General features: G+C 43.8%; 2 protein-coding genes across 2 annotated transcripts in view; one reads left to right on the top strand and one right to left on the bottom strand.

The window, feature by feature from the left end:
* The window catches only part of Btbd7 (BTB domain containing 7), a 95780-nt gene extending 94128 nt beyond the window's left edge, over positions 1-1652 (top strand). Inside the window, exon 11 of the mRNA XM_032908289.1 lies at positions 372-1652. Coding sequence (XP_032764180.1) covers positions 372-1190 — 819 coding nt within the window. The 3' untranslated portion in view covers positions 1191-1652. The remainder of the gene's footprint in view (positions 1-371) is intronic.
* Positions 1653-7582: 5930 nt separating this feature from the next.
* On the bottom strand, positions 7583-27786 carry Ubr7 (ubiquitin protein ligase E3 component n-recognin 7). Its single transcript, XM_032908281.1, has 11 exons — positions 27473-27786; positions 24137-24270; positions 23677-23737; positions 22308-22403; positions 19281-19334; positions 18628-18733; positions 16734-16942; positions 16034-16183; positions 15226-15388; positions 13716-13777; positions 7583-9618 (listed from the first exon to the last, which is right to left on the bottom strand). The coding sequence occupies exons 1-11, from the start codon at positions 27620-27622 to the stop codon at positions 9526-9528; spliced, it is 1278 nt and encodes a 425-aa protein (XP_032764172.1). The 5' UTR covers positions 27623-27786; the 3' UTR covers positions 7583-9525.
* Positions 27787-27799: the final 13 nt, after the last annotated feature.

Here is a 27799-nt window from a genome sequence, read left to right as displayed (position 1 = left end):
TAGACCTTCAGAAGAGGGTAGGGTAGAGGAGAGAAAAGACATGGGTACACAGGGGCGAGGGGAGTAAGCAAATGGTTAAATTACATCTCAACAATACAGTCAAATGTTAACGTGGTGATCTCAAGTCATCTCAAAGGAAGTTGAGTGGTAGAAGTGTGTGCACTGGACTTGGATACAATCCCGATCATAGACAGAGAGCTGAAGAGCTGCCTGGTGCTCAGGGAGGGGCGACCTCTTAGGAGACTGCAGTGGTTTGTATTGTTCTTATATGTATAATTGTGGTTTAGGACTCCTAAGTACAATGATGTAATTTTAAAGAAATGCATGGATTTTTTTTTCTTTTTGATCATGCTCCTTTGTTTCTGCCTCAGTGTCCACAGCCTGTGCTGAATGATCTGATGCCAGATATCGCCATGGGGGTGTCTACATTGTCACTCAAGGACAGGAGGCTCCCAGAGCTTGCTGCAGACACAGAATTATGCCAGACAGTTTCCGAAGCAGGACCAGGGCCTCCCCAGCATCTCTCATGTATTCCACAGAGACATACACACACGTCTCGGAAAAAACACACACTAGAGCAGAAACCAGACGGTAGAGAAAGTCAGCAGGAATACCCAGATCTCTATGACTTCCCAAATGCTGCCTGCAGGCCTTCCACTCCTGCTCCTGGCAGACGCACTCCTTCCCCTTCTCGTGGTAGATATTTTGGTCCGGACTTGTACAGCCACAATAAGGCATCACCAAATGGCTTAAAGTCAGCTTACCTACCTGGTCAGACCTCTCCTAAAAAGCAGGAAGACACTAGGAGAGAATATCCACTTTCTCCTGATGGGCATCCACATAAGCAGAAGAACGAGCCAATACGCCTGGATGTTGTTGAGCAGCCTCCACAGAGGCCAGACTTCCCTTCAGCAGCCTCAGAAAATGCTAGTAATGGTCCAGCCCATGTCAGGGCACGAACTGCAGTAGAAACTGACTTGACTTTTGGGCTGACACCTAACAGACCTCCTTCCCATTCTGCATGTAGCTCTGAAGTTCTCGAAGAGCGATCTGGTAGAAGACTGACAGACAGTGAGTCCCTGGGCCATGGAGCTCAGAGAAATGCAGATCTGGAAAGGGACGATTCCATTAGCAGAGGGAGGAGGTCGCCAAGTAAACCAGACTTCCTCTACAAAAAGTCTGCCCTCTGAAGTAGCTTCCAAGTCTGTGCCTGAGATGTGAAACATCCCGTCGTATGATGTAACCCAACAACTTACTGACCAACCGGTTTGTCGATGCCAGCTCAGTCTCACATGTTATCGTAGCTTCTGTGTGTATGTGTTTATTAGACATGGCATGCTAAGGGGGTTGTTTTGAACGCTGCATCTGTCTTTCGTGTTTAACAGTTGTGTGGGGAGCATCTTCAAGAGCAAGCAAGCTGGCACTTTCTCTTTACAGATGACTAACTTTTTGCACTTGTACATTTTATTTGTATTGATTTTATAACAGTGTGTTAAACTTTATTGCTACATTTAAAGGACTGTATTTTCATACTTTTTGCATTTTACCTATCATCTACCAGTTTCCATGTGCATTGGGTTGCACACTAAGATGTATTTTCTTACAAAATAGTTGTGTTTATTTTTTAATTATAGAAATTCCAAAGAACAGCACATCAATCGCTCCTCTCTTTTTTGGTGATTGTTTCCGTTGAGAAATCATCCTGCTCAGTCTCCATAAATCCAATGTCATTCTTTTTTATAAGTCTTGAAAGCCAGTCTTCATTCCCCACAGCAGAAGTCCAGGTTTTGATGCTTTTTTTGATTCAGTAAAGAACAAGGAGGAAAGCCCTGGTGTCCAGCCTGTGGCTGCTGTGTAATTACAGTGCGGTTTTGTCGGGAACCCTGTAGATTCTGGAGTAGAGCTACTCACTCAAATGGCGTAAGGAAAGTAGGCTTTAGTATTAGAAAACAGTAGTGCTGGGCTCAGTGGAGATGTGTACACTGGCAGTCCCAGCCCATGGGAATGGAGACAGCCGGTCAGAAGTTCAAGGTCGTTTCAGGCTATGTAGTAAGTTCAAGATTAGACTGGGTGTCTGAGCCCTGCCTCCAACAACAGTAGCAGAGGTGGTGACATCACACACAGGGCACACTGCACTGATGGGGTGCCTGGCTCTGCATACGACTCACTATACTGGGGGGAATGACTGCCTGTGGTTGTCTTGCATTTTGTGGGGGGAAAAAGGGCTTCAGTCTTCTGTACATCATTTGGTATTTGTAATCATACATTTTTCTTAATATTGTCAGTATATCTGGATTTTGGTGTCTTCTATAAAGATGTATAATGCATAGTGCTTTACCACCAAAAAAACTGAGTTTGTTTTCAGTAAAACACTACATGTCCTACTTGAACTCCACTGGAGATACTGGTTTGGTATTCACTGAATCATGTGGGTTCGTTCAAGGGCAACGTGTGAGCTAAGGACTGTTTTTATTTGTCTTTTGTTTTTTCTTACTTTCCTATGTAAATATATTAGTATTTAAGTTTTTTAATCACTTCAGCACCATTTGAACATTCATTTTTGTATTTTTATAAACACATACAGCCGTAGCACCTAGAAGAAAGGAGACTTCCTGAACATTCTGTATGGAAGAGATATTTGGGAACCTCTCCTCTGTGTGTATACATTTAACTAGGAATCACTTACACTCACTCTAAAACTATGCAGGGCTAGGGAGCCTTCACAAGCTACCGGAGAAGTGAATTGCACACACTTTGAAATAAATAGATTTCTATTGGGTATCAGCAACTCTGGTTTCTCCTGAAACTATAGTTTCTCTTATGATCTTTTCCTTCTTTACCCTGTGGATATACACTCAGGAATGATCTGACATTTAAACCATCCTAACAGTAGATAATCGCATAGACGGGAACATGCCCATCTCTGCCAGCCCCTGTAATCGCTGCCACTGGTTCTGTTGCCTGGCTGATTACTCATGAGTCTGGGGACTGGACGACCCTGGCAATGTGTACCCTAAGCTCAGAGGCTTGGACAAGGCAGGCAGATTTCTGTTGTAAGGTGGCTCTTTTTTCTTTCTTAAGGTAGAAACCCACAGGGCTCTGCTCATCTTTACAAGTGGAGTCTTCTGAAGCACAGTCTCGGGCTGCAGAAGCAAAGCAATTCCATTCTGGTCCTACCTGTTTCTGGGACCTCATTATTTGATGTGGATTGAGATTGTTCCAGAGCAGACTGTACTGTGCAGGTGCTGCAGAGAGGCAAGTCCATCAAAGCTTCCTCACCTTTGACAGGCTTTGTTTTTTAACATTTTAGGACCATTGACCTCACACTTTTTATTTTTTCTGAAAATTCATTAAATGTGCTCTCTAATCCACATGGTGTAATTATACAAGTAAACGACACTGTTTGTAGTCTTATTTAATTTGTAAGGTTTGTTTTTAGCGACTTAGCAGGTTACCTGGCCAAACTGTGTATGGAGGGAAATCTTTGATCTGTGGGTTGTGGACTGGTGTGACTTGCAGAAGATAAGCAGATGCGGTGCTGTGTGTGATAGGATAGGTGTTCATGGGAAGCTAAGTGCGTGCCTCTGGCTGTGACCTATGAAGTTTCTTAATGCTGTACAAATGTGAAGTGTGAGTAGGGTTGGTCTCGGGAAAGACGGTATTTATGTATAATATAAACCTTAAGCCACAGGAACTGGCATTTTTCTTAGTGTAAAAATTTAATAAGAACCAAATCACAAAAATCCCAGATCTCCTTTTGAGGTCGGGGACAATCAGGCCGTTCGGACAATCACCATTCCAGTCCCACCGAGTGCTGAGGCTGGAGAACCACCTCTTAGGTTCTCAAGATGCTGTTGATCCTGTTCTTGTATTTTTGTTTTAGTTTTGTAATCTTGAAAAATAACTTAAAGTTGCCAGTGGCTCATAAGGAGAAATCAATTAAAACCATTCAAAACATAGATCCTTAAATTTCCATGTACTGTCCCCCTTTTACATTCCTCCATTGACTCGGTTCTTTAGTGCAGTCCCTAGGCCAGAGCTAGCCTAGCATTTCAGTAGCCTGTTGGGCTTTTAGGGCTTATAGTGTTAAATTTATGTCGTCTGTACCTCTTCTATAACTCAACCTAATTTTTGACTTTGCTTCCTCACTGGCTGTTGTATTTGGTTTCAGGTTTTGTGTTAACATTTGCCATCCATTGTTGTGTTTCCTTTCATTGTTTGTTGACAGTGATAGCAATGGGTATAACTCTCGTACATTTAAATGAAGCTGATGCTACAGAATGTAATGCGAACCAGTGAACGCCATGTGGCGCCAGCCAGCCGAAGCTGGCCTCAGGCGCATTCTCTGGAGTTGAAGGATCAACACTCCCTGTGTCTACAACAAGGAGATACGTCTTCATCATACTGAACTTGGCCTTTTAAGGGAAAAATGCTTTTCATGAAATTTGCATAAGACCATTGTTTTGCAGTGATAAGGCATTTGCGTGTTTCTGAGTGCTGAGTTAAGCTCTTTGGAGTGAAGACTATCAGTGCCGCAGTGACGGGTGCTATCCCCGGGTCTGCAGTGGTCACAAAGTCTACTGTGTAGTTACTTTCAAGCCTCATTCAGATAATCTTGCTAAGAGCTGATCTGCACGCCCCACAGGTGTTTTACTGTCCTCTCTCAACACTGCTTTGAGCCGTGCCCTGTAAAGTGTAAGTTCTTTGTCCCATCAGTTTACTAGCTGTCATGTGGTTATTGTCTGGGCAAGTCTTTTGATTTTGTTTTCCTTACAAAGTATGTCCATGACTGTACCAATCTTCTGTATTCAGAACATTATAATGCTGCGGCCATTTTTATAGAACGACTGCAAGTTTGTGTCCTGGAAATATCTTCTACTCGTGTGTTTATGTGAGCTCTGAGACCAGATATGTTCTGGAAGAGTCCTCAGGTATGCCTGCACATGACTGTCTGGGTATCTGGGTAGACGCTAGGGAATTGTGCTCTTAGATGAGGCAGTTGGAAAACCTGAGCTCCCCTTGCTGTCCGTGTATGTGCCACATCTGGCCTCCACCACTGCGTTTCTTGTGGTTGTGCTGTTAATGGTAAAGTCAAGTGCCTTCAATGCTAAAGGCTCAGAAATCTTTCTTAAACTGATTTCATGTCCTATGCAAGTGTTTTTACAACCTGCATAACCAGTACTTTGTAAAACTTGTTTACGCTTCAATTGTACATAGTGTTTTTTAAAGAAATATATAGTATTTTTATTTAGGTACCTCCAAACTTGAATCCGTCTGTGTGAAACACTGTAAACGACACGTTTCTCTTTTGCGTACCATCACAGTTGTACAGAGGTTTTCACTGGTTCTATTTTTCTACTGTTACTGATACGCATGTAACACTGACTTTATCCTCCATATAGTTGGCATTTCAAATAAATGGCTTGTATAGAACCTGCTGAGTTGGACATAGTCTGTTCTAGCTTACAGCATTGGTCTCCATCTACAGAATGAGATAAAATAAGGTGTAGGTGACAGTTCCCACAGTACTTACAGAGACTTCGGTGGTAATGGAGTGGAGGGGTGGGGACTTGGAATGTAGTCTGTCTTTCTCTGCCTTTTTTTTTTTTTTTTTGGAGCTGGGGACCGAACCCAGGGCCTTGCGCTTGCTAAGCGCTCTACCACTGAGCTAAATCCCCAACCCCTCTCTGCCTCTCTTAAGGGTCTTTCTTGGTAGCCCTGGCTGGCCTAAAACTATAGAGACAACAACTGGCCTCAAACTCAGAGATGTGCTTCTGCCTCCTGAGCGTTAGGATTAAAGGTGTGCGCCTCTCTCCCTTGCTTGCTAAGTCTTTATTGTACCATTTTATATTGTTTTCTTTTAAATGGGGCTCAGAGTTGGGAATTGTATGTTATGCACGTGCTCTATTACCAAGCTAAACCCATTAACCCTTGCTCTCACTTGCTTCTTTGAGGAGCACAAGGTCACATAGAGCTTGTGGAGATGAGAGCAACTTAAAGGAGTCAGTTTTCTCCTTCCACCTGAGACTCAAACCCAGGGTGTCGGGCTCCACAATAAACATCTTCACCTACTCAACCACCAGCCATGGCTAAATTTTCACATGACCTATATTACCTCTTCAAATTAAAGGGAAAAGACTAAATACTACTTCATTTCTCAAAACATTTTCATCTATTGTTTTTTTTTTTTGTTTTTTTTTTTAAGATTTATTTATTATATGAGTACACTGTAGCTGTCTTCAGATACACCAGAAGAGGGCATCGGATCTCTTTACAGATGGTTGTGAGCCACCATGTGGTTGCTGGGAATTGAACTCATGACCTCTGGAAGAGCAGTCGGGTGCTCTTAACCGCTGAGCCATCTCTCCAGCCCCCTCATCTATTGTTTTTTGTTTCAAGAGTCACAGAAGATAGCATTCCACATCACTCCACCCCATCCTCCATGCTCATTCCTTCTACCCCTTTCTTTGCCTAACCCTTAGAAGGCGCACAATAGACATCTTCATTAGGGCTGACATTCTCAGCACTCAGAGCACTTACATGTCTCTGCAGTAACTGACTATAGCATTCATGTTTGACCAGAAACCTAGGAATTTGCAAGGCCATTTGACAGGTCCAATATGTCCATCTGCTGCTGTTCCTTGGTCAGGATGCCTGGCACATCACTAGCTCATGGTTTCCAGACTGCCATCCCCTACTACAAATACAGAACCAAGTGACTTAAAACACTTGGTAAGGGCTGGAGAGATGGCTAAGCGGTAAACAGCATTGACTGCTCTTCCAAAGGTCTTGTGTTCAATTCCCAGCAACCACATGGTGGCTCATAACAGTCTGTAACAGGATCTGATGCCCTCTTCTGGTGTGTCTTAAGAAAGTGACAGTGTGGGGTTGGGGATTTAGCTCAGTGGTAGAGCCCTTGCCTAGGAAGCGCAAGGCCCTGGGTTCGGTCCCCAGCTCCGAAAAAAAGAACCAAAAAAAAAAAAAAAAGAAAGTGACAGTGTACTCACAATCTTCAAAAAAAACAAACACTTGTTAATTTCTAAGGCTTGGGTCCCTTTTAGCCATCCTATCCAGATTGGTAGTAATTCCTGGCTACATCCGAGGGCACCTTTCCAGGCTCCAAGAATGCCCATCAGGGTTTCAACTATAGGAATAGCTCAAGAATGAGAGAGAACACTTCATTCACCTGACTGTGGACAGTATCTCCCCCATCTCTCTGACAGCATCCATTACTGAACTTGGACCTAGGCTGGTAGCCCTATAACCCTCATGTCCACCACTCAACAGTGACTGGGGCTACCAACATTTGAGTACAACCATACTCATTTTGGGGTAGGTCCTGGGATTTGAACTCAGGTCACAATTGAGCAAACTCTCTTAACCCCACTGAGCCATTCCCCCAGAGCCAGGACCCATTTTATAGTGTAGCGGGCACAAAATGAACTGCCTCCAATCCTGAACCGGGAACTTAGGGTCAGAAAGCTGTAGGCAGACACATCACCAGCAGACAGAGGCCTCGCAGACTTGGATAGGACCAGAACGAGTTAAAAACAGACAGGATCAAGAACAATCAGAAAACAACTATTTTGAATTGATTTAATTTGGATTTTACAGAAACCTGATTGAAGTATGTTGAGTAATAATTTCTACAAAAATGTACATACAATGCCAGAATTCCTTAAAAGCAACTGGTATCACATTTTCTTCTGCATAAAACATGCATTAATATCAACTGCCACATGTTGGCCCAAACCATCTCTATGAGAATAGTTAAGAAAACTAGTTGTGAACAGGTACAAAAAGAGGTTTTCTGGTTAAGTGGGGAACCTTTCTTAGGCAAGCCCTTCAACAATGGCGGTTTGCATTTTTGCTGCTCACTGACACTACTGCTACACCTTGGTGCTGACCTATAAAGGGCAGACAACTTTTTGGTAGTTAATCTGACATCTGGGAAGATACAAATTTTGAGGACAACATGCTGGTAACGTGAAAAGTGCAACTCTCAAATTCAAAACAACCTCAGACTTGGAGGATCCCTAGGCTGTAGGCACCGGAGGTTTTTAACTGAGCCCTATCCAGGAGGCCAGCTCAGTGCACACAGGCTTTGCCTGCAGCCTGAAGAACCTTCCAGCTCCACGTAGCAGTCTTCACAGGATCTGTCACTAGAAGGCTGCAGGCTTTACACAGTACAGGAGCCATGCCATTTCCTGAGGCCTTATTTGTAGACTACTTCATCTTGTCCAGGAATTGAAGAGTATTCATGCATACAACTGCTGCTCACACACCAACGCGTGGCCTAAAATGTCTTTAATGTATCTCAGTGTGCTAGGGAAGACCTTGTTCCTCTTGAGGGTACAAGTTAGGTCTTTGTGGATCAAAAGATGTTTCCACATAGACTGAGGGAACTTTAAAAAGACTTCATACCATCTGAAAGACTTCCCTCAAACACAGGGTTTTATACAATCCAGGAAGACCTTCAGACCAGCCAGAAGGGGAGTGGCTGGGCACACTGTTTGCATACAAAGACTCAATGTGTATATAACTGAGGCTTTGGCTGGAGTCCTCCGTCTCTCTTGAAGGGCTGCCTCTCCCCCACTTACCACTAAGGTCACTCAGTATACTTCTTTGCCTTTAGCACAGATTCAAGGGAAAAAATAACTTACTAGGGTTCCAATAACATTTTCCTAACAGAACAGTATCAAAATAGGTCCATTTTTAATATATGCGTATGCATATCCCTGATAATGTAAGAAACCAGAGGACTCTGTAAAGCACCCACTTGTCAGGGGTAGGATCTAGTCATTTCTAGGCAGCAGCAGAGGGGCTCTCACATGAGTGGTTTCCCGGAAGCCCTGGGAGCATTACAGTACTAACACTGGGGTTTGAGGACCATTAGAATGGTAATGAAATTTCACTTTAAACTAATCAGCGAAACTCAGAACAAAGGCTCGCTTCCTCAATCCTGCCGAGTCAACCTCCAATCAGATCAGTCCTGGCCACTCTGAAGGTTGTTTGGTACAGAGGAAAGTTCCCATCACTTCAAGCCATGATCAAATCTCAGAAAGCACTGAGAGCACTGGCAGAGCAGGCTTGAGGAAGCTTTGACCCAAGGCACCGTGATCATGGGGGCAGAGAGGGTTGTTCCCACAGAGGTTCAGGCTGACAGGAAGAGAACCTGCAAGACACAGAGGACCCAGAAGCAATAGCTCTATGGACACACATTTGGAAGTCATGGAACACACTGCTAAAAAAGAAGCTAATTTGCTTTCTCAAGATCAAATCAAACTTCTTAAAACATAAGCAAAACTCCTGGGTATCCTGGACAGGAAAGCTGCAGACGGTGGAATGAGCTGAGTCATAGAGGATGCTTGTTGAGAGGCCAGCGTAAACACTACAGCTACTGTTAAGGAGAAGGGGGCCTGAGGCCACGGGAGGATGGAAAGGGAACCAAGTGTGACACAGGTCTCTTTATTCCGGAACAGTGGCATTTCCGTGAAGCTGACTGAGGAAGCATAGCCCTCCGCTCTAGCTGCAGTAATACTGCAGCCCGTCCACTCGCCTTCTCTTTTTTGATTGAAACTCTTCAAAGAACTGCTGAATGTCTTCTCTCTTAACAACCTGTTGGTGAAAAGCAAAATTTGAAAGGGAACTACATTCTACAATAGCAACTAGAGGTCAAGGTCGGCAGAGCACTCACAAGCAAGAGGACCCCACTGGTTAATTCCTGAGGTAGGAAGGCTACCCTGGGGGCACAGTCTGTGATCCAGTGTAGGTAGACAGCCACAAGTTCAAGGCCAGCCTGGGCTACCTAATGTGAAAGTTTCAAAAACAACAAAAATAAAACAAAAAAGAATTGCAGGCACACCTCCACTCACCACAGGATTAAATGTGGATAGGTTCACTGCCCTCTGAAACTGTGGTGATCCGAGGCTGTCACTGACAAGAGTTGCAGATTTACAACTCAAAGCAGTTTTGACTCAGTGGCAATGTTTTCCTTTCACAGCAGTGGGACAAATCCTAAGGCAAACCACATTTGACGGAGGCCTCTGTGTCTCAGCGTATAGTTAACACCCCCCTTTTACAGAAATGCTCCCCAAGGCCCACAGAAGCTGACTACTCAGTCACACAGCCAGGCAGCAGAGAAGAATGGCTCAAACCTCAGTTTACATCACCTACGTCAGCATCTGCCCATGAAAACTAATAAAAGCAGCATCCATCTAACAGAGCCTCTTAAAGATCAGGTGAGCTACAATCTACGATGCATGCACACGGTACACGGTTAGTAAGAATCAGCTGACCCATCAGGTCCGAGAGCCCTAAGGTCACTGCACATGCTCAGCAGCACAGCGCTCCTTCTGGTCTTCAGAGCACAACAGAACAAAGTACTCTGCTCTCGGTCTGTGCTTTCTTGCCGCACTATGTAGCCCTGGCTGGCCTGGAACACAAAGAGAGCCATTGCCTCTGCCTCCCAAGTGCTGGGAATAAGGTGTTGTACCACCACACTCAGCTTGGATTTGTGCTTTCTTCTATACTGATGGGGAAGAATATCTTTCCTTAAAGAAAAAAAAAAATGTCTTTTTAATGTACCTTGAGTCTAAAAAAGATGGTTGGGGAGAAAATAAAGAAAACCCCTCAAGACCAAGTCGAATTATGGATGCACTGCTTTTAAGTCATAACAGAGGATTTAAAGCTTCACATGCAAAGGTGTCTAATACTGAGACTAAGGGAAACATGGGTTAAAATGAGGTTAAGCTGAGAAAACCTATCCCTTCTGTCTACTGCGGCCATCACAAGACAGGTTTCTTCCTATCTTTTATTGGGAGGAAGGAAGGATGGGGAGAGGAGGAGGAGGAAGGGAACAGAAGAAGATGCACTTGAATGCACGTGAGCAAAAGGATCTGTCCTGACCTTGAGTTACAAACACTAACAGTAAGCCATGAGAGAAAACGCCATGATTTCCCAGGCGCTGTGCACAGTAGGAGACAACGCTGGCACACACCAGAGGCAAATTCCAAGTTCTAGCTGTCTTCAGTCACGCTCACCTATTTACTAGGGGAAGCGCATGTACGAAGGTCAGAGAACAACTCTCAGGAGTCCTCTCCTCCCACTGTGTGGGCCCCACCAGGTCACCAAACCTAATGGCAGATGTCCTTATCCATTGAACAATCTCACTGGCCACACAAATAATTAAAATATGTGTATACTGTTTTATGTGCATGGGCGCTTTGCCTGCATGTCTGTGCACCAAATGTATTCAGTGCCCACAGAGGCCAGTAGAAAGTGTTGGAATTGGAGTTACAGACAGTTATGAGCTGCCCTGTGGATGCTGAGAAGCAAACTTGGGTCCTGTGGAAGAGGAGCCCTCCTAACTGCTAAGCCATATCTATTGCCCCCCAAATACTGCCCCCTCCTTTGGACACAGGGTCTCACTATGTAGCCCCAACTGTCCTGAAACCCACAGAGATCCACCTGCCGGTGCCTCTCAAGTGCTAGGATTAAAGTCATGTGCCACCAGCATTGGCCTGCCCCAAATAATTTTTAAAATTACATTTTCAGTTATTTTAAATTATCACATTAAGTGTAAAATTTTCTCTCAAATTGTAAACTGAAAAAGACATTTTTTTCTAATATGATTTTGAAAGAGAAAGGAAGTAGGGTGCATTCTCAGGTATGTGTTCCTGGGTGTATATACATACAGAAAGAAGCCCCAGGAGAACATCAGGTCTCCTGCAACAATCACTCTGCACTGTATTCCTTTGAGGCAGGATCTCCACTGAAGCTGCGCTAGCTGGAAGCTGAGAAGCTCTTGCAGTCTTCCGGTTTCTGCCTCCACAGAACAGGGTTACAGATGCGTGCAAGTATACCAAGCCTTTTCCTCGCATCTTGGAACGTGGACTCAGGTCCACGAGCGTTACACAGCAAGGGCTTTTACCTGCTCAGCCATCGCCATGCTACACCATAAAATCAACAAAGAGCACTACGACCAAAGTACAGCAGAATCAGATGGAGAGCTTGGCTCTCTCAGCACCCTAAGGGTCTGAAGAGTGCAGAGGTTACACATGAGGCAAAAGCCGTACTGCTCCCATGACACATTCAGTTCTAGCGAGAAGATCACGTAGAGACTTTGCAGCAAAGGAAGGAAGCACAGCTGTAACCCACCAGATGTGGACAAGCAGGGCTGGAGCACAAAAAGGCAGAGCTGAGCATGATGACACACACGCACACCTTTAATCCCAGCACTGAGGCTGAGACAAGTGGTTCTCTGAGTTTAGGGCCAGCCTGGTCTATCAAAAGAGTACCAGGCTAGCCATCACTAAAGAGTGAGACTCTGTCTCAACAAAATCAGTACCATTTGGGACAAGAGCCTTTTAGTACTGACTTTAAAACTCCTTTTACAGAAACAGCATGTTAGCCCCTGTCTGGAATCCCAGAGACATGGCCTCCCTCATCCATGAGGACCAAGGCAGAGCCCAAGTAGACTGGCAGGACTGCTTCCAAGAAGGCAGCAGCAGTGCACCCGAGGGCCTCACCCAGCTGCCTGCGTCCAAAACAGCAGCCTCAGGCCACGGAGATGAAGGTGAGCTCTGCCACACACTCGGGCAGTGAAGACTGGGAACTTACCCAGAATTCTATGTTTAAAGATTTACTTACTCATTACATATAAGTACACTGTCGCTGTCTTCAGACACCAGAAGAGGGCATCAGATCTCATTACAGATGGTCGTGAGCCACCATGTAGTTGCTGGGAATTGAACTCCGGACCTCTGGAAGAGCTGTCAGTGCTCTTAACCCCTGAGCCATCTCTCCAGCCCCAGAATTCTAAAGCATTAAACATCTTGCAGTCACGTATCTTACAGTACAGACTACTGGTGCTGAAGAGATGACTCAGTGGCTGCTCTCGCAGAGGACCTGTGCGTGGTTCTCAGCACCCACCTGATGGCTCACAACAGCCTGTACTTCCAGATTCAGGGCATCCAACTCCATCTGGCCTCCTTGGGGATAAGGCATGCATGTGGTACATATTCATACATAGAGGCAACACTCATATACATAAAACAACAAAAAAATCTTTAAAACAACAACAACAAAAAGTACAGACTTACTACACAGGAGAACATTTTAGCACATGATTGTGAGTCTCCTTCCAACTCTGGGCTTCTCAGAATCCAACTTTAACTGTTTCTGCTGAGTCGTCTTCCCGTTCCCCTTCCCAGGATCTGAATTAGCAGATTCCTTCCAGTAGTCCTCTACTACAGTCAGACCTGTGTAACTATCCTGCTCTTGATATTTTGCTCTCCCTGACTGACCCTCCTTGGCCTGCCAACACCTAGTACGTAGTTTTTGCATTAAACTTGCAGCTCCTCAGCCAGGCAGGGGTCCATCCTTGTGACCCCAGCCCTCGGAAGCTGAGATAGGCAGTGAAAAGGAACTCAAGTACTCATTTAGGTTGTGCTTTCTTTTGTTTGCTTGGTTTGGTTTTTCAAGGCAGGGTTTCCAAGTGAAGCCCTGGCTGTCCTGGAGCTCACTCTGTAGACCAGGCTGGCCTCACACTCATAGACTCACCTGCCTCTGCTTCTCAAGTGCTGGGCTCATGTGCCACAATGTCTGGTATTATTTTAATCTTTTTTTCCCCTATCAACTTTTTAACCTTAAAGAAAATGAACAATTCATTTAAGCTAAAAAGGCTATGAGAAAGGTTCTTGAACTCAACATACCGTGCCTTCATCAGCAAACCTCTTCAGATAATCCTTAAGTTCAGTCTTCAAGTCATTGTATTCTAAATCAAAAGCACAAAATACCTCAAATTCACATAGGCCATATACTTTTAAAAACTTTACCATTGCTAGGCAAATTTGTAACAGTTTATACCAATGTTTTCTTACTTAAAATCCAGAGAATCTTGTTCCCCACTCCTCTCAAGTCTGGCTTCCCTCATTTTGGTATCTGGGAACAAACACCTCCCAGAAATATCCTCATTTTATAAACACTAGCTGAGCCTTCTGCAAAGGGCTCCTAATTTCTCAGTAAGTCAAGCCCCTCAACTAACCTTGGACTCATCAGACAGCTACTGTTGTTGCTGCTTTGCTATTTTTAAGACAGGATTTCTCTGTGTAATCCTGGCTGGCCGAGAACTCATTCTGTAGTGAGTAGTGATCAGGCTGGCTTCAAACTTACAGAGACCAGCTTGCCTCTGCCTCCCCAGTGCTAGGGCTAAAGGAGTACACCACTGTCTCCTCCAACCTCATCAGACAGCTTTAAACTCATGTGCTCACTCAAGTTTTGCACATCTGAGGCATTATCACAGCTTATCAATCTCTTAAACACAGCCCTTATCACTGAAAAAGTCAGGTTCTGAGAGAGAGAGAGAGAGAGAGAGAGAGAGAGAGAGAGAGAGAGAGAGAGAGTGTGTGTGTGTGTGTGTGTGTGTGTGTGTGTGTGTGTGTATATGTGTATGCTTCCAGAACTGACCCAAAAGAGTGGTATATTCATATGAAAACATCACAATGAAGTCTATTACTTGTATATCAACTAAGAAAAACTAAGTTTTTAATCTAATGAAGGGGAAAAAAAACAATTGATTACAAGTAAGGGAAATGATCAGTGCTATAAAGGGGACACAAAGGTTGTAGAATCCAAGTGCAAAGTGGCTATAACTGAAACCCTAATCACCAGAGCATGCTGGGGTTTCATGATTTCCTGTAAAGCATCAAGCACCATAGGACTCTCAAAACCACCACTTCCCTAAGGATGATACGGTGTTCAGTGGAAACTCTTCTAAAAGGGTGAAACACTCTCACCATTATTCTGTGTTCAGATGTCTACCCTTAGTTAAAAGTTTGTGCTGTAGCTTCTTTCTTTTCCTTCCCTCCCTCCCTCCTTCCTTTCTACCTGCCTGCCTATCTTTTTGACAGTCTCTACACTGTCTTGAAGCTTACTATGTAAACCAAATTGTCCTCAAACTTAACAAAAATCCCCCTGCCTCTGCCTCCCAAGTTCTGGGATTAAAGGTGTGTACCACTGCTACCTGGCAAAAACTGTAGTTCCTTAAACATTAGTCTAGCATGAAATGTTAATGATCCATTGGTAATGATCATTAACAACAACTAAACTATTCGGCATTATTAAAGATCAAACAGCAGCTAAGGTCTACTATGTAATTCTAATTTTTGTTAGTCAGAAACAGATGATCATACGTTTTCCTGCATAATTATGAACAGTATTTACCACAGATGAGCTCCACTTGCTGGACTCTGTTCATGCTGCTGAGGGTGTCCATTAAAGGGTCCCTTCTGTCAGTTGCCTGGTCACTCTTGCCTTTGTTCTCGTAAGCCAGAACTGTGTCACATTCATCTGTCAGGAACAGGACGTCTAGGTCTCCATACATTTTCTTAAAAAAAAATTCCAGTTCCCTCATTTACAATAAATAATAACTCTAAATTTTTAAAATTCACACCTAGAAAATTGTGAGCTTCAAAGTTGCCTGTTAAATGTATACTTTTGGACCAGAATTTTTTCAGAATCTTCCAACTTCCACATGATATTTGGTCTATGTAGTCTGAATTTAAAATCTACTAGTTTACTAACTTCCAAGCTCTTAGGCTTCTAAGCAATTCTATGATACAAAGAAAAGAACTGGTTTTTAAAATTATTTTTATATGCATGGGTATTTTGCCTGGACATGTGTCAGTGCACCACATGAAGGTAGGTGCCCACAGAGCCAGAAGCTATGATCCTCTGGACCTGGAGTACAGATACTTGTGAGCCACCATGAGAATGCTACAACTGAACCAGGTCCTCTTCGAGAGACGTGCTCTTACCAGGTGAGCCCTCTCTCCAGCCCCAGAACTGTTTTCTACTAAAACTTGACAGGAAGTATCACATAATTCCTATTTTCCCCTACAAGAACTGGGTCTTCAAGTCATAAATTTGGCCCATAGGAAATCAGTGTCCCCTGAACTCCTGTATTGATCCATGAACAAGTCTTGCAGTGTCTAATCTGTGAGCATCAAGTGCAGCCGGACTGGACACTCACCATACAGTCTTGGCAGGTGCATAGTCGGCTGCGCCAGTTCAAGGGCCAATAGGTGGCAGCATCTTTCTTTAGAAACTGCTTGGCTTGGAGTTCCTGAAGTCTGCAGCCAGACTGAGGCTCGGTTTTGATATTTTCATTCTTAAATACTGTCTGAAATAAAATTAAGTTTTGAAGTGAGTTTTTGTTTTTTTGTTGTTTTTTTTTTCTCGGAGCTGGGGACCGAACCCAGGGCCTTGCACTTGCTAGGCAAGTGCTCTACCACTGAGCTAACTCCACAACCCCGAGCTTTTGTATTTTTAAGTTTAAAGAAATAATGTTATTATGTTTGTGGATGTTCCCAGCTCTGGCGTGCGTGTGTCTGTGTGTGTGTGTGTTTGTAGGAAGGACACTGACATCAAGGGTCTTCTTCAATCAATTTCTCTATGTTTTGAATAGGGTCTCTCACTGAACCTAAAGCTCACTGATTGGCTAGAATGTCTGTCAGCAAACTCCAGGAATCCTCTCATCTCCAACATCCCAGTACTGGGATTCCGATGCAAACTGCGCAAGAGAACTAAAGTCAAGCACTTTGCCAACTTATGCCCATACCCAGCGCCTTCTTGTGGGTCTGGGATCAGACTTCAGGCCCAGCACTGTCCTGGCTATGCTATCGTGTAGCCCTCAGATTGGCTTCGGGTGTGGCTGGAAGCTCAAGAGCGACCTGGAGGTGAGCCTGAGAGCTGGAGCTGGTGCAGGGCTCGTCATCCCGCTCAGCTTTCACCTCCTTGTCAGCATCCCTTCCCTGTTCCGGAACATCCTCTTTCAGGGTCTTATCTTGGTGAGCTCCATTTGCAGGCTTGATAACATCTTGATCTCCCATCCCAGCAGCATTCAGCAGCAGCCCATCATCTTCAGCAGGTAATCTGGTGACTGTGGGTTCAATGACACACACACAACAAAGCTGTCCATAGACTCTCCGATCAAGAAGTCACACTATTCAAATATCTCAGAGTAGGAAACAAGGCAACCAGAATCTTTGTAACTCTTACCAGTACGCCTGCCTAGCCAAATAAATGGTTCCCTGAAAAGCATGCAGGACTACACCAGCACCGTGTATACAGAACATACTACAGCTGGTAAAACAAGGGCTACCTAAACAAGGCAGTGGGAAGGGATTTAACTAAAAACAGGAAAAAGACAATTTGGAAAAACATGAGGTTTTAGTTGAAAGGAGAATCAGAAAGAATATGGCAAAGGAGCTATGCTGGGTAATGGTGCTGTAATCAAGGGCAAAGCTCCTGACAGGAAGGGAAGGACAAAGGAAACCCAGACACACAAGGATGAGGACCCAGGAGCTTGAGGCCAGCCTCTATGACACAGAAACCCTACCTTGAAAAAACAGCCCAGGAGCTAGAGAGATGGCTCAGTGGTTAAGAGCACTGACTGCTCTTCCAGAGGTCCTGAGTTCAATTCCCAGCAACCACATGGTGGCTCACAACCATCTACAGTGGGATCTGATGTCCTCTTCTGGTGTGTCTGAAGACAGTGACAGTGTACTCAACATATAAGAAAGAAAGAAAAAAAACAGCCAGACAGTGCTGGGGGAGACTTAGTAGCAAGCTCCTACCTAGCACATGTAAGGGTCTGGGTTTGATCCTTAGGACTACAGACACAACAGAACAACCAACCAGCCAAAAGAACAAAGGAAATCCTGTGGGAAATACATACAGCTCAAGTGTCTGTAAAAAGTGAGCAGTATCTGGGGGGAGAATGAAAAGAAGAGCTGTGACCGAGCCACCCTGAGGCTGCCAGTGTGGGAGATCTTAGGCACAGCCCTACCACTTGCAGCTTATATGGAAGTCCCTAAGGTGAGCACGGGAAATCAAGATGGCACAGCAGGATATATGCCCGGTGTAAGTGCAATCAGTAACAGAGCTACCTACCATGCTGTGTTTTTACTCCGTTTCTTGGTGTGTTACCTCATTACATACTGTTCCCCCATCTGCTATGGGTGAATACACACACATCACAAAATCTGAATGTTAAACGTCAACCTCCAGTATTACAAGGTACGGCTTTTAGAAGGTGATTAGGTCACAGGGCCTTCCATCACAACTGCAATTAACATTCCTAGAGGAGACTGTATGTTCTCCCCATGGCTTGAGGACACACAGAAAGCCCATGTATGAAGAATGGCCTTCACATCAGTCACCTTGACCTTTAATGTCAGCTTTAAGAACTGTGAGCAATATGTATCCATTTTTGACAAGTCTACAGCATTGTCATAACACTAAGAATTATGATGCCAATCCCTTCAAGACATGTCATATATTTAATACGTACTTTAGTTCTATTTATCCTTCAAAATCCCATCCAAATACTACCTCCTGCACTTTCTCCAACTCTGTCACACCAATACTCTGCATCATGGTATTCACATTTCTTCCTGGTAGGCTCCCAACCAGTCTAAAAGCACCGGGTGGAAGAGGGACATAGCTGGATGTTTCTAGATCTCTCTAAAGTCCAGTTTAAAATAGCTACTAGAAATTCTGGATTAAATACACACATTTCATGAGTACAAATTTGTGTCACATCAACCTCACAGAAACACTTACCTGCCAACTGGGCAGCATAAGCCCACAAAAAAGAACAGCGCCTCATACAAGACTGGCACACCATCTCCTGGAAATCCCCACTCTCAGGGGGAATGGCACCAAGATGCTGTGGAATGGAAACCCAGATGCTTTCTGTGATCGCCAAGTCCTCTAGAATGTGCTTATTTTATAAACAGATAGAGCAAAACTACACTGGTCACATCCTCATCAAAAGGAATATAAAATAAAACAGAAAAATATTTTGAGACAGGGCCTCACTCTGTAGGCACTGGCAGACTTGGAAATTGCTATGTAAACCAAACTGGCCAGTCTCTGCCTCCCAAGTTCTAGAATTAAAGGTGGGCTCTTTGATCCAGTGAGCAATTTCCCAGCACCATTTATTTGAGACAGACAGGGTTTCAAGTAGCTGAGGGTGGCCTTGAACTTCTTTTTTTTTTTTTTTTTTTTTTTTTTTTTTTTTTTTTTTTTTTTTGAGCTGGGGATTGAACCCAGGGCCTTGCGCTTCCTAGGCAAGCGCTCTACCACTGAACCAAATCCCCAACCCCTGGCCTTGAACTTCTGATCTTTCTCCCTCACCCACTAAGTGCTACAATGGCAGGCATGCACCATTATGCTCCGTGGGACTCATCTTAAAGGGTCAGAGTCTTGCTTACCCTGCCATGGAACCAGTCTTCACAGACCACACACTGTATCATCTCATCTGGAACCTGACAAAAAAATTGTTAATGATTGCTTTTAATTCTAGAGTATGGACATAAATCTGGCCCATAGTAAAATTAAAAATTAGGTAATTGTCCAGCAGCTCTATGAGAAACCCATCCACTTGAGAACACTCATGAGTCCGTTCTACATGAAGGAGTTCGCAAGTGATTATCGAAGTTCCTTGCTAGCCAACACTAGGAAAATCCCTCACCAAGAGTAGAGTGTGGAGGTGATTTTCTCATTATCTTAGGTTCTCATACCAGCACTAGTTAACATATTATTGTTTTCCTGTCCCTTTTCTGTGGTGTTTTCTTAAGAGACAGACAGACAGATAGACAATAAAGTTTCATTTTGTTTTGTATTCTGTCTCTTAATTTATTACTTTTCTGGAGGAAGGGAGTCTTCTGTTTCAAAAGTACCATGAGAAATATTTTATCCCATTCTTAAAAATAACCAGTTCTAAAGGATATTATTTGTTAAAGACACTTCAAATGTCCCCTTGTATACATTTTGTTTCAATAATTATAGTCTCAGATGACTAAAGAGCCAGAAAGGTGGACGTTAACTCCTCTCTATGCCAAAGTACTCTTTCAGATCAGTAAATATGCAGACAGAGCACTGGCTAAGGATACGGAAAGCCACAGAGATCATTATAGATCCCTCCAAATCTCAGAACACTGTGGACTCTCATTCACAGCTAGGGAGATGACTCAGTGGTTAAGAACACTTGCTACTCTAGCAGAGAACCGAGACCAGTGAACAGCACCCATAGAGCGGCTAACAACTCTAGTTCTAGGGGATCCGAAGCCCTGCTGACCTCCATGTGCACCAGGCACCCACTTGGTATACCTACATGCCCACAGATAAAACACTCATATACGGGCTGGAAAGATGGCTCAGCGGTTAAAAGCACTGAATGCTCTTCCAGAGATCCCGAGTTCAAATCCCAGCAACCACATGATGGCTCACAACCAACTGTAATGAGATCTGATGCCCTTTTCTGGTGTGTCTGAAGACAGCTACAGTGTACTTATAATAAATGAATAAATCTTTTTAAAAAAAACTCATATATATAAAGTAAAACTATTCTAAAGGCACTAACAAGTCACAATCTTTATCCGAAAGGTGAGGTATTAAAGGATCCATAATACATGTGGTTAAGAGTGTTAAGGAAAAAATACCATGCGACCCCTGCACTCAAGGCTGAGTTTAAGACAAGACAGGGCTACACACTAAAACTGTCTCCCTTTCTTGCCAAGATAGCACTGAAATCAAAGTGTCTGCCTCCCACCCAAAGCCAAAGTGAAGGCCTTGAAAGCCAAGCTGGCTGTGCTAAAAGGCATCCACTGCTACAAAAAGAAGATCTGTGTGCCACCCTCCTTCCTACAGCCCAAGATCCAAATACCATCAAGTCAAGAGAAACAAGCTTGACCACTATGCCATCATCAAATTCCCCGACCACTGAGGCAGCCAGAAGAAGATGAAAGACAACAACACACTTGTGTTCACTGTGATGTCAAGGCCAACAGGCACGAGATCAAATAGGCCATGACACTGATGTGGCTAGCCAAAGGCAATATCCTGATAAGGCCTGAGGGAGAGAAGGCAGAAGTGGGCTGTGTCCGGGTGACTCCTTGGTATGATGCTCTGGATGCTGCCAACAAAGTTGGCAACTGATTGGCAATCGAAACCAATTACACTGCCTAAGTCTAAATACATACATTTCTTTCACCATGGAAAGGAAGGAAGGAAGGGAGGGAGGGAGGAAGGGAGGGGAGGGAGGGAGGGAGGGGGAGGGGGGAGGGAGGGAGGGAGGGAGGGAGGGGAGGGAGGGAGGGGAGGAGGAGAAATACTATCAAAATAACTACCGCTGAGCTCTTTGGTAGTCATGATCGCAACTGTAAACACAAACAGAAGATTCTTAGACACCCACAGCTATGCTCTTATAGAGCACCTAGAGTGCTCTACAGAGGTAGGTGCCTGTGGACGTGCACTGAAGCCTGTATAGTGACATCTAGACAGAACCATTCTCTAGAGCAGTTAACTGACTTAAGGAAGCTACAAGGCAGACTCGCATTTGTTTTCTCCTCCTACCTTGTAGAGACAGGATCTCCTTACGTTGCCTAGACTGGCTTGAAACTCATTATGTGGGTCAGGCTGACCTTGAACTTGTGAATGAATATCAGCCTGTATCTCCTGAGTGCTAAGACTAAGGCATGCGCGACCACATCCAGCTGGGTTGTATACTGTTTACTACAGAAGTTGACCAAAAAAAGCTGAAGAAGTGACTGCACAGAACAACTCTGGGACTTTGCTTCCACTTGTTACTGAAATGTTTTTTTAAATAAACCTCCCTTCTTTTCTTTTCTAAGATTTATTTGTTTTATTTATATGAGTACACTGTCACTCTCTTCAGACACATCCGAAAAGGGCATCAGATCCCATTACAGATGGTTGTGAGCCACCATGTGGTTGCTGGGAATTGAACTCAGGATCTCTGGAAGAGCAGTCAGTGCTCTTAACCACTGAGCCATCTCTCCAGCCCCCGTTACGGAAATTTTGAAAGAAGCCTGTTTGCATATTTATTTTCTTTCACAGAGGAAAGCACCTATGATTTCTTAGAAAATATCTGAGGGTGGGAAAATAAAGTCCTCTCCAATATTTTATTTCTTTTCTTCTTTTTTTTTTTGTTAAGATTTATTTATTTTTATGTATGTGAGTACACTGTTGCTCTCTTCAGACACACCAGAAGAACGCATGGGATCCCATTGCAGATGGTTGTGAGCCCCCATGTGGTTGCTGGGAATTGAACTCAGGACCTCTGGAAGAGCAGTCAGTGCTCTTAACCACTGAGCCATCTCTCCAGCCCCAATATCTTATTTCTATGATATATAAAAATAAACAAAAACTAAAACAAACAGCAACAGTAAAACCCTGGTTCATTTTGAGGTTTTTTTTTAAACTTCTGATTCTCTTACCTCATCTTCAGGATCAGGATAAGGTCTCTTACAAATGCAGTATAAGCCAAAAAAGTTGTCATTGTACTTATTGCAAGAATTTACCTTTGATTTGTCCTGAAAGAGAATAAATGTCAAAAAAATATATATATACATATACATATATGCATGTATGTATATATACATATACATATATATGTATGTGTGTGTGTATATATGTATGTGTATACATATATGTGTATATGTGTATATATATATATATATATATATATGTCTACATTTAGGCCATGCACCATGAAGTTTATACATTTAGGAAATTGCTGCATTAAGAATCTTCCTACAAGCCAGTCATTAACTTTCAAATAACAACAAAAAGGTCACTATTAGACAAATAATTGTTTTTAAGCTACAGAGACAAAAAAAAAAAAATCACCTTATTTTCTCTATCTTCTTTGCAGCAACTGGGAGAAATTTATTTAATGCACTCATATAAGAAAAAACATAAGGGTTGGGGATTTAGCTCAGTGGTAGGCGCTTGCCTAGGGAAGCGCAAGGCCCTGGGTTCGGTCCCCAGCTCGAAAAAAAAAAAAAGAAAAAAAAACATAAGGGGTTGGAGATTTAGCTCAGCGGTAGAGCGCTTGCCTAGCAAGCACAAGGCCCTGGGTTCGGGTCCCCAGCTCCAGAAAAAAAAAAAAAAAAGAAAGAAAACATAAGGGTGGGGAATTAAGGTAAGGGGTTGGGGATTTAGCTCAGCGGTAGAGCGCTTGCCTAGGAAGCGCAAGGCCCTGGGTTCGGTCCCCAGCTCCGAAAAAAAAAAAGAAAAGAAAAAAAAAAAAGTCAGTCATGAACTTAAAGGAGGAACATGGCGCTTTCAGCAGTTACAGATGAATAAGCTGGTGTACTACAGCCTGTCTCCTTCTCTGCAGTTTTCCTACAACTATTTGAAAGCACTGTCTGATTTTGTTTTACAGGGAGGGTCTTAGCATAGCTCTTCATCCAGTCGCATGCTTTGCTCTAGAAACCTCAGCATGCACCAATGACCAACACAAGTAAAATTCAGCCCAAAGAACATCTCCTCCCAGACCGGTACTATTAACTGCAATGTACATTGTAGACTCTCAACCCATTATCTAGTTTTTCCAACCAAATAAAAGTAAAAATATTCAAGAGTAAATGTTTTGGAAAATATTTTGGGGTATTTTTTTAACACTTTGGTAAATACCAACCTCAGCTCATTAAGTGCATCTTTAAAAAACATTTTATTTTTTTACAGGTAGCTGTGATGCTGGGACTGAACTGGATCATGGGAAGAGCAGTAAGTATTCTTGGCCACTGAGCCACTTCCCCATCCCTGATCCCAAGTACATTTGTAATCACAGTGCTTACTTACAGGAAATAATTTGCATTCCAAATTTTTAAACTTGCTGTTTCCACAATCACAACGAAAATTTCTATTAAGAAAAAAGGAAGAACATATATTTACATTTTCTTTCAAACTTAATCACTCTTTCAGTACCAATCATAGTTCCCTTTCTGACTCATTTCTAGAATCCAATTGGTGGCTTTTTGATGGTCATGTATCTTATTGGAGTTTTCCAACAAAAAAAGAGACAATTACAAATTACAATTCTGAACATCACTACTCATTAAAAGTACAAATATCTGTATCACTCTCACACACAAATAAAATAATAAAAAGATGAGAAGTTTGTGCTAGTCTCCATAATTAAAAATTCCCTCCCATATTAAATTTTACCCACACACAATTACTCTGAATAAAAAGCAAGATTAAAAGCCACTGAGGTTGCAAAAGAACGTGAACACTCGGAAGACACTCAGGAAAGCATTACCTTTTTGTGTACAGTTCAAATAGTTTATGACTTCCATGACACTCGTAACTGCAAGCCAGACAGATGCCTGCTGGCTCTTCTCCCTCTGGCGTGCAGGTGCTACAGGCATACAGCGCTTGTCTCTTCACTGAGCCCTGAAAGCCCAGCCCAAAACAAGACAGAAAGAAAACATAGTTAACAAAGGATCAAAAACACGATTCCAAGCCCCAGATCTACACTGATGCTTGTTTTTAGGTAATTTTTTTCTTATAGCAATAGGAAGTTTAAATTTGTAAAAAACTTAATCTGTTTAATCATTTTAACACATGAAAATAAAGGTGAGTTTACATAGGTTTAAGAGAGTAATAAACTTTTTTGGGGGAGGGGGTGTTTCTAGACAGGGTTTCTCTGTGTATCCCTGGCTGCCCTGGAACTCACTGTGAGGACCATGCTGGCCTTGAACTCAGAGATCGACTGCCACTGCCTCTTGAGTGCTAGGTAATTCGTGTACCACCACCACTTGGCACACCTTTTTTACTTTAGAAAATGCTTATAATTCAACCAAAGAGGAAAATTCGTCGTTTTAATTTAAGGGGAGATGTAATGATGCCAACTACTTACTGTCAGGAAATGAAGTATAAAAAGGGGTAGTGCATTCAGTAGACAAATGTTTAAAAGCAATACATTCGCAAGTTATATAGATACCAAACTATTTTTTCAAGTTACCAGTAGATTTAAAATATTTAAAAATTAAAAGTTGAAGGAAAAACAGCAAAACTTAGAAACGTTGGTAAAGGGGCCATACACACCTCTCCAGAAAGGGGATTATCAGCCCATGCCAACATGCCAGGCTTTTATGTGCTTATGGGGACAGAGCCCAGGTCCTCCTGCTTGTGCAGCAAGTACTTTACTGACCCTTGCCAGTCCAACTACACAAATGTTTATTTTACTTTAATTTGCTCCTATTTTACTAAAGAATTTGCAGGGCCAGTGAGGTAGCTCCGTGGGTAACGTCACTAGTTGTGTTTAGCCTGGAAGCCTGTGTCCTATCTCCAGAACCCATATAACAGTGGAGAAAACAAGTAACTCCACAAAGTTGTTCTCTGATGTATGCCTGCCCATGTGCTGTGGTACACATGCCCACACACAGCAGTAAATACGCTTTTTAAAATCCACTTGAAGTTAGAGCGATGGCCCAGAGGTTAAAAGCACATACAGCTCTCTCAGAGAACTAGCACTGGGTTTCCAGTACATACGCTGGGCAGCTCACAACCCCTGTAACTCCAGCTCCAGAGGGATCAGACTCCTCTGCTTTCAAGGGCACCTGCACTCACATGCACATATCCACACAAATACTTAAAAAATAAATCTTAAAAACAAAAAAAGTACCGTCAGGCAGTAGTGGTGGCACACAATTTTAATGCCAGCATTCAAGAGGCAGAGGCAAGGCCTCGGAGTTCAAGGCCATCCTAGGCTACAGAGTGAGTTCCAGGACAGCCAGTGCTACACAGAGAAACCCTGTCTCAAAAACCTAAAAGAAAATAATTATTATCACTATTAATATCTATACTTATAGAGATATACAGAAACTTATGACCAGACCTTTAATCCTAGCACTTGGGAGGGAGATGGATCTTTGTGAGGCCAGCCTGGGCTACATAGTGAGTTTCATTCTAGTTAGAACCACACAATGTGACTCTGTCTCAAAAAACACAGCAAAATCCACAAAAGAACAAGACTTTAAGCCAAGCATGGTGGTGTACACTTGTAATACTTTGAGAGGTGAAGGCAAGAGAATTATGAATTCAAGGCAGATTTGGGCTACATAAGATCCTATCTCCAACAACAACTGTAGTGAATATTTTATAAAGCTAAGTATATTAATAAACAGCTCACATACAGCCTTAGGACCTTTCTTTCCTTCCAAGGAAGGGGTGGTGTATGTGGTTTAGTGGTCATTGAATGAAAAAAATAAAAATAAAAAAGGAAGGAAAGGACATATCTGTTCCTCGGTGTGGTGGGAGAGAAAAAGTTTATTATTAAAGGAAGAGCATCGGGGCGAGGACACCTGAGAGTCCAGAGTCTAAACAACCCTGAGCTGGGCCCTGTGAAAGGAGAGAGAGAGGCCAGGGAGAAAGGATGTGGAGCCAGGTGCTACAGTCCAGAGACCCAAGAGAGCTGGATAAACAAAACGGTTGGATTATTTAGGGAAGGGAAGTGGAGGGAAGGGTAGCCCAGCCCCAGTCAGGAGGGCTCCGGAAGGGACAGAAGGACAGGGAGAACCTGGAGGCCACCATCCTCTTTGATATGTTAAATAGGCACAGCAGCCCCTTTGTCCAAAGTTTGAAACCTAACAGCGATCCTTCGATTTAAATGCCAGCGACTACTGTGCGACAGTTTCTGGGATACAAGACTTATTCAACAATCCAACAATTTGGGTTGGGGATTTAGCTCAGTGGTAGAGTGCTTGCCTAGAAAGCGCAAGGCCCTGGGTTCGGTCCCCAGCTTCGAAAAAAAAAAAAAAAAAAAAAAAAAACACAATCCAACAATTTTGCAGTGCAAACCCAACTTGGTCAACAAAGAAAAATAGTGTTATGACTTCGGTCCACACCACACAATTAACTCCAAGCCCCTTCACTCCTTCCCCAGTCTTCCTCTCCAACCATGGGCATAGTTAGCCTGTTTCCTTCCACCAATTCTCATCCTTGTTAAGTTTCCTTCCTACACACCCTTTTCCACTTTAGTACTTAAATGTATAGTAAGCGTCAGTAAACGCTACATCCCAGCCCCTCAAACTCTTGTTCAGAAACACCAAGAAGATCCTTTTCTCCTCTCTTGGTTTTCCTGGGCCACCTGATGTTCTGGCTTCGATCTACTCCCGAGGGAGATGGGGTGTCATACAGCACTTATACACGGAACTTCATTTAACCGGAAAGGGGGGGGGAGGCGCAGCTAGCAGTTAAACTAGACTACAGTAGTGTCCAGAAGCCCACCCTCACCGGAAGACTTTCGAATTCGGCCCAATTTTTCTTTACTTTTCCCATCTAGTCCCTTAACATTCTTTAGGGGTAGAAGTGGGGCGAAGAATATCTGGATTTAAGAGGTCACAAGAATAATCTCGTGGAAAGCAGGCCACCAAGAGGCGACAACTGGAGGACAGAGCTGCTGCTCCAGGACCGAAGCCTACAGTGTATGGCCAGCAGAACAGAAGGACAGCCCTGGTGGTGACAAGCTGAGGATCAAAGGGCAGCTGGGCCCGGGCTGTGGAACCACAGAGTAAAGGGCCGCCCCGGAGCGGGCCGGGCTGCCGCCAGCGGGAAACAGGCAGGTCGGCGGGAGCAGCCGGGCCACGCGCACCTGCGAGTAGGAGCACTTCTCGGAGTCGCTGCCGCCCAAGACGGCGCACGCCTCATTCTCCAGCTCCTCGTCTTCCTCGAGCACGTCCACCAGCGACACCACGGGCTCCAGCTCCGCCTGGCACCCGGTGGGACTCTCGGCTCCGGCCATCCTCAACTGTCACCGGGCTCCGCTGCGTGGCCCTGGAGGAGGCGGGAAAAGTGGCCGCCAGGGGCGTCGCGAGAAGGAGGGGCCCGAGCACCAGCCAGCCAATCCCAAGGAAGGAGAAGGAAGAAAATAGGCGGGGCAATTCCGGGAAAACGGAAGTCATCCCTCCTCCTCTCCTCT

Source organism: Rattus rattus, chromosome 7 (genome assembly GCF_011064425.1).
Source record: "Rattus rattus isolate New Zealand chromosome 7, Rrattus_CSIRO_v1, whole genome shotgun sequence".
Taxonomy (NCBI): domain Eukaryota; kingdom Metazoa; phylum Chordata; class Mammalia; order Rodentia; family Muridae; genus Rattus; species Rattus rattus.
This window is presented reverse-complemented; position numbering and strand designations above follow the sequence as displayed.

Excerpts from the sequence above, each read along its gene's own strand:
- Ubr7 (XM_032908281.1), bottom strand. The coding sequence starts at position 27,622 with ATGGCCGGAGCCGAGAGTCCCACCGGGTGCCAGGCGGAGCTGGAGCCC. Across the intron at positions 23,738-24,136 it reads TTTGAACTGTACACAAAAAG|AAATTTTCGTTGTGATTGTG; the intron begins GTAATGCTTTCC and ends TTTTCTTAATAG. Across the intron at positions 16,943-18,627 it reads TTATGCTGCCCAGTTGGCAG|TCACCAGATTACCTGCTGAA; the intron begins GTAAGTGTTTCT and ends TTGAACCCACAG.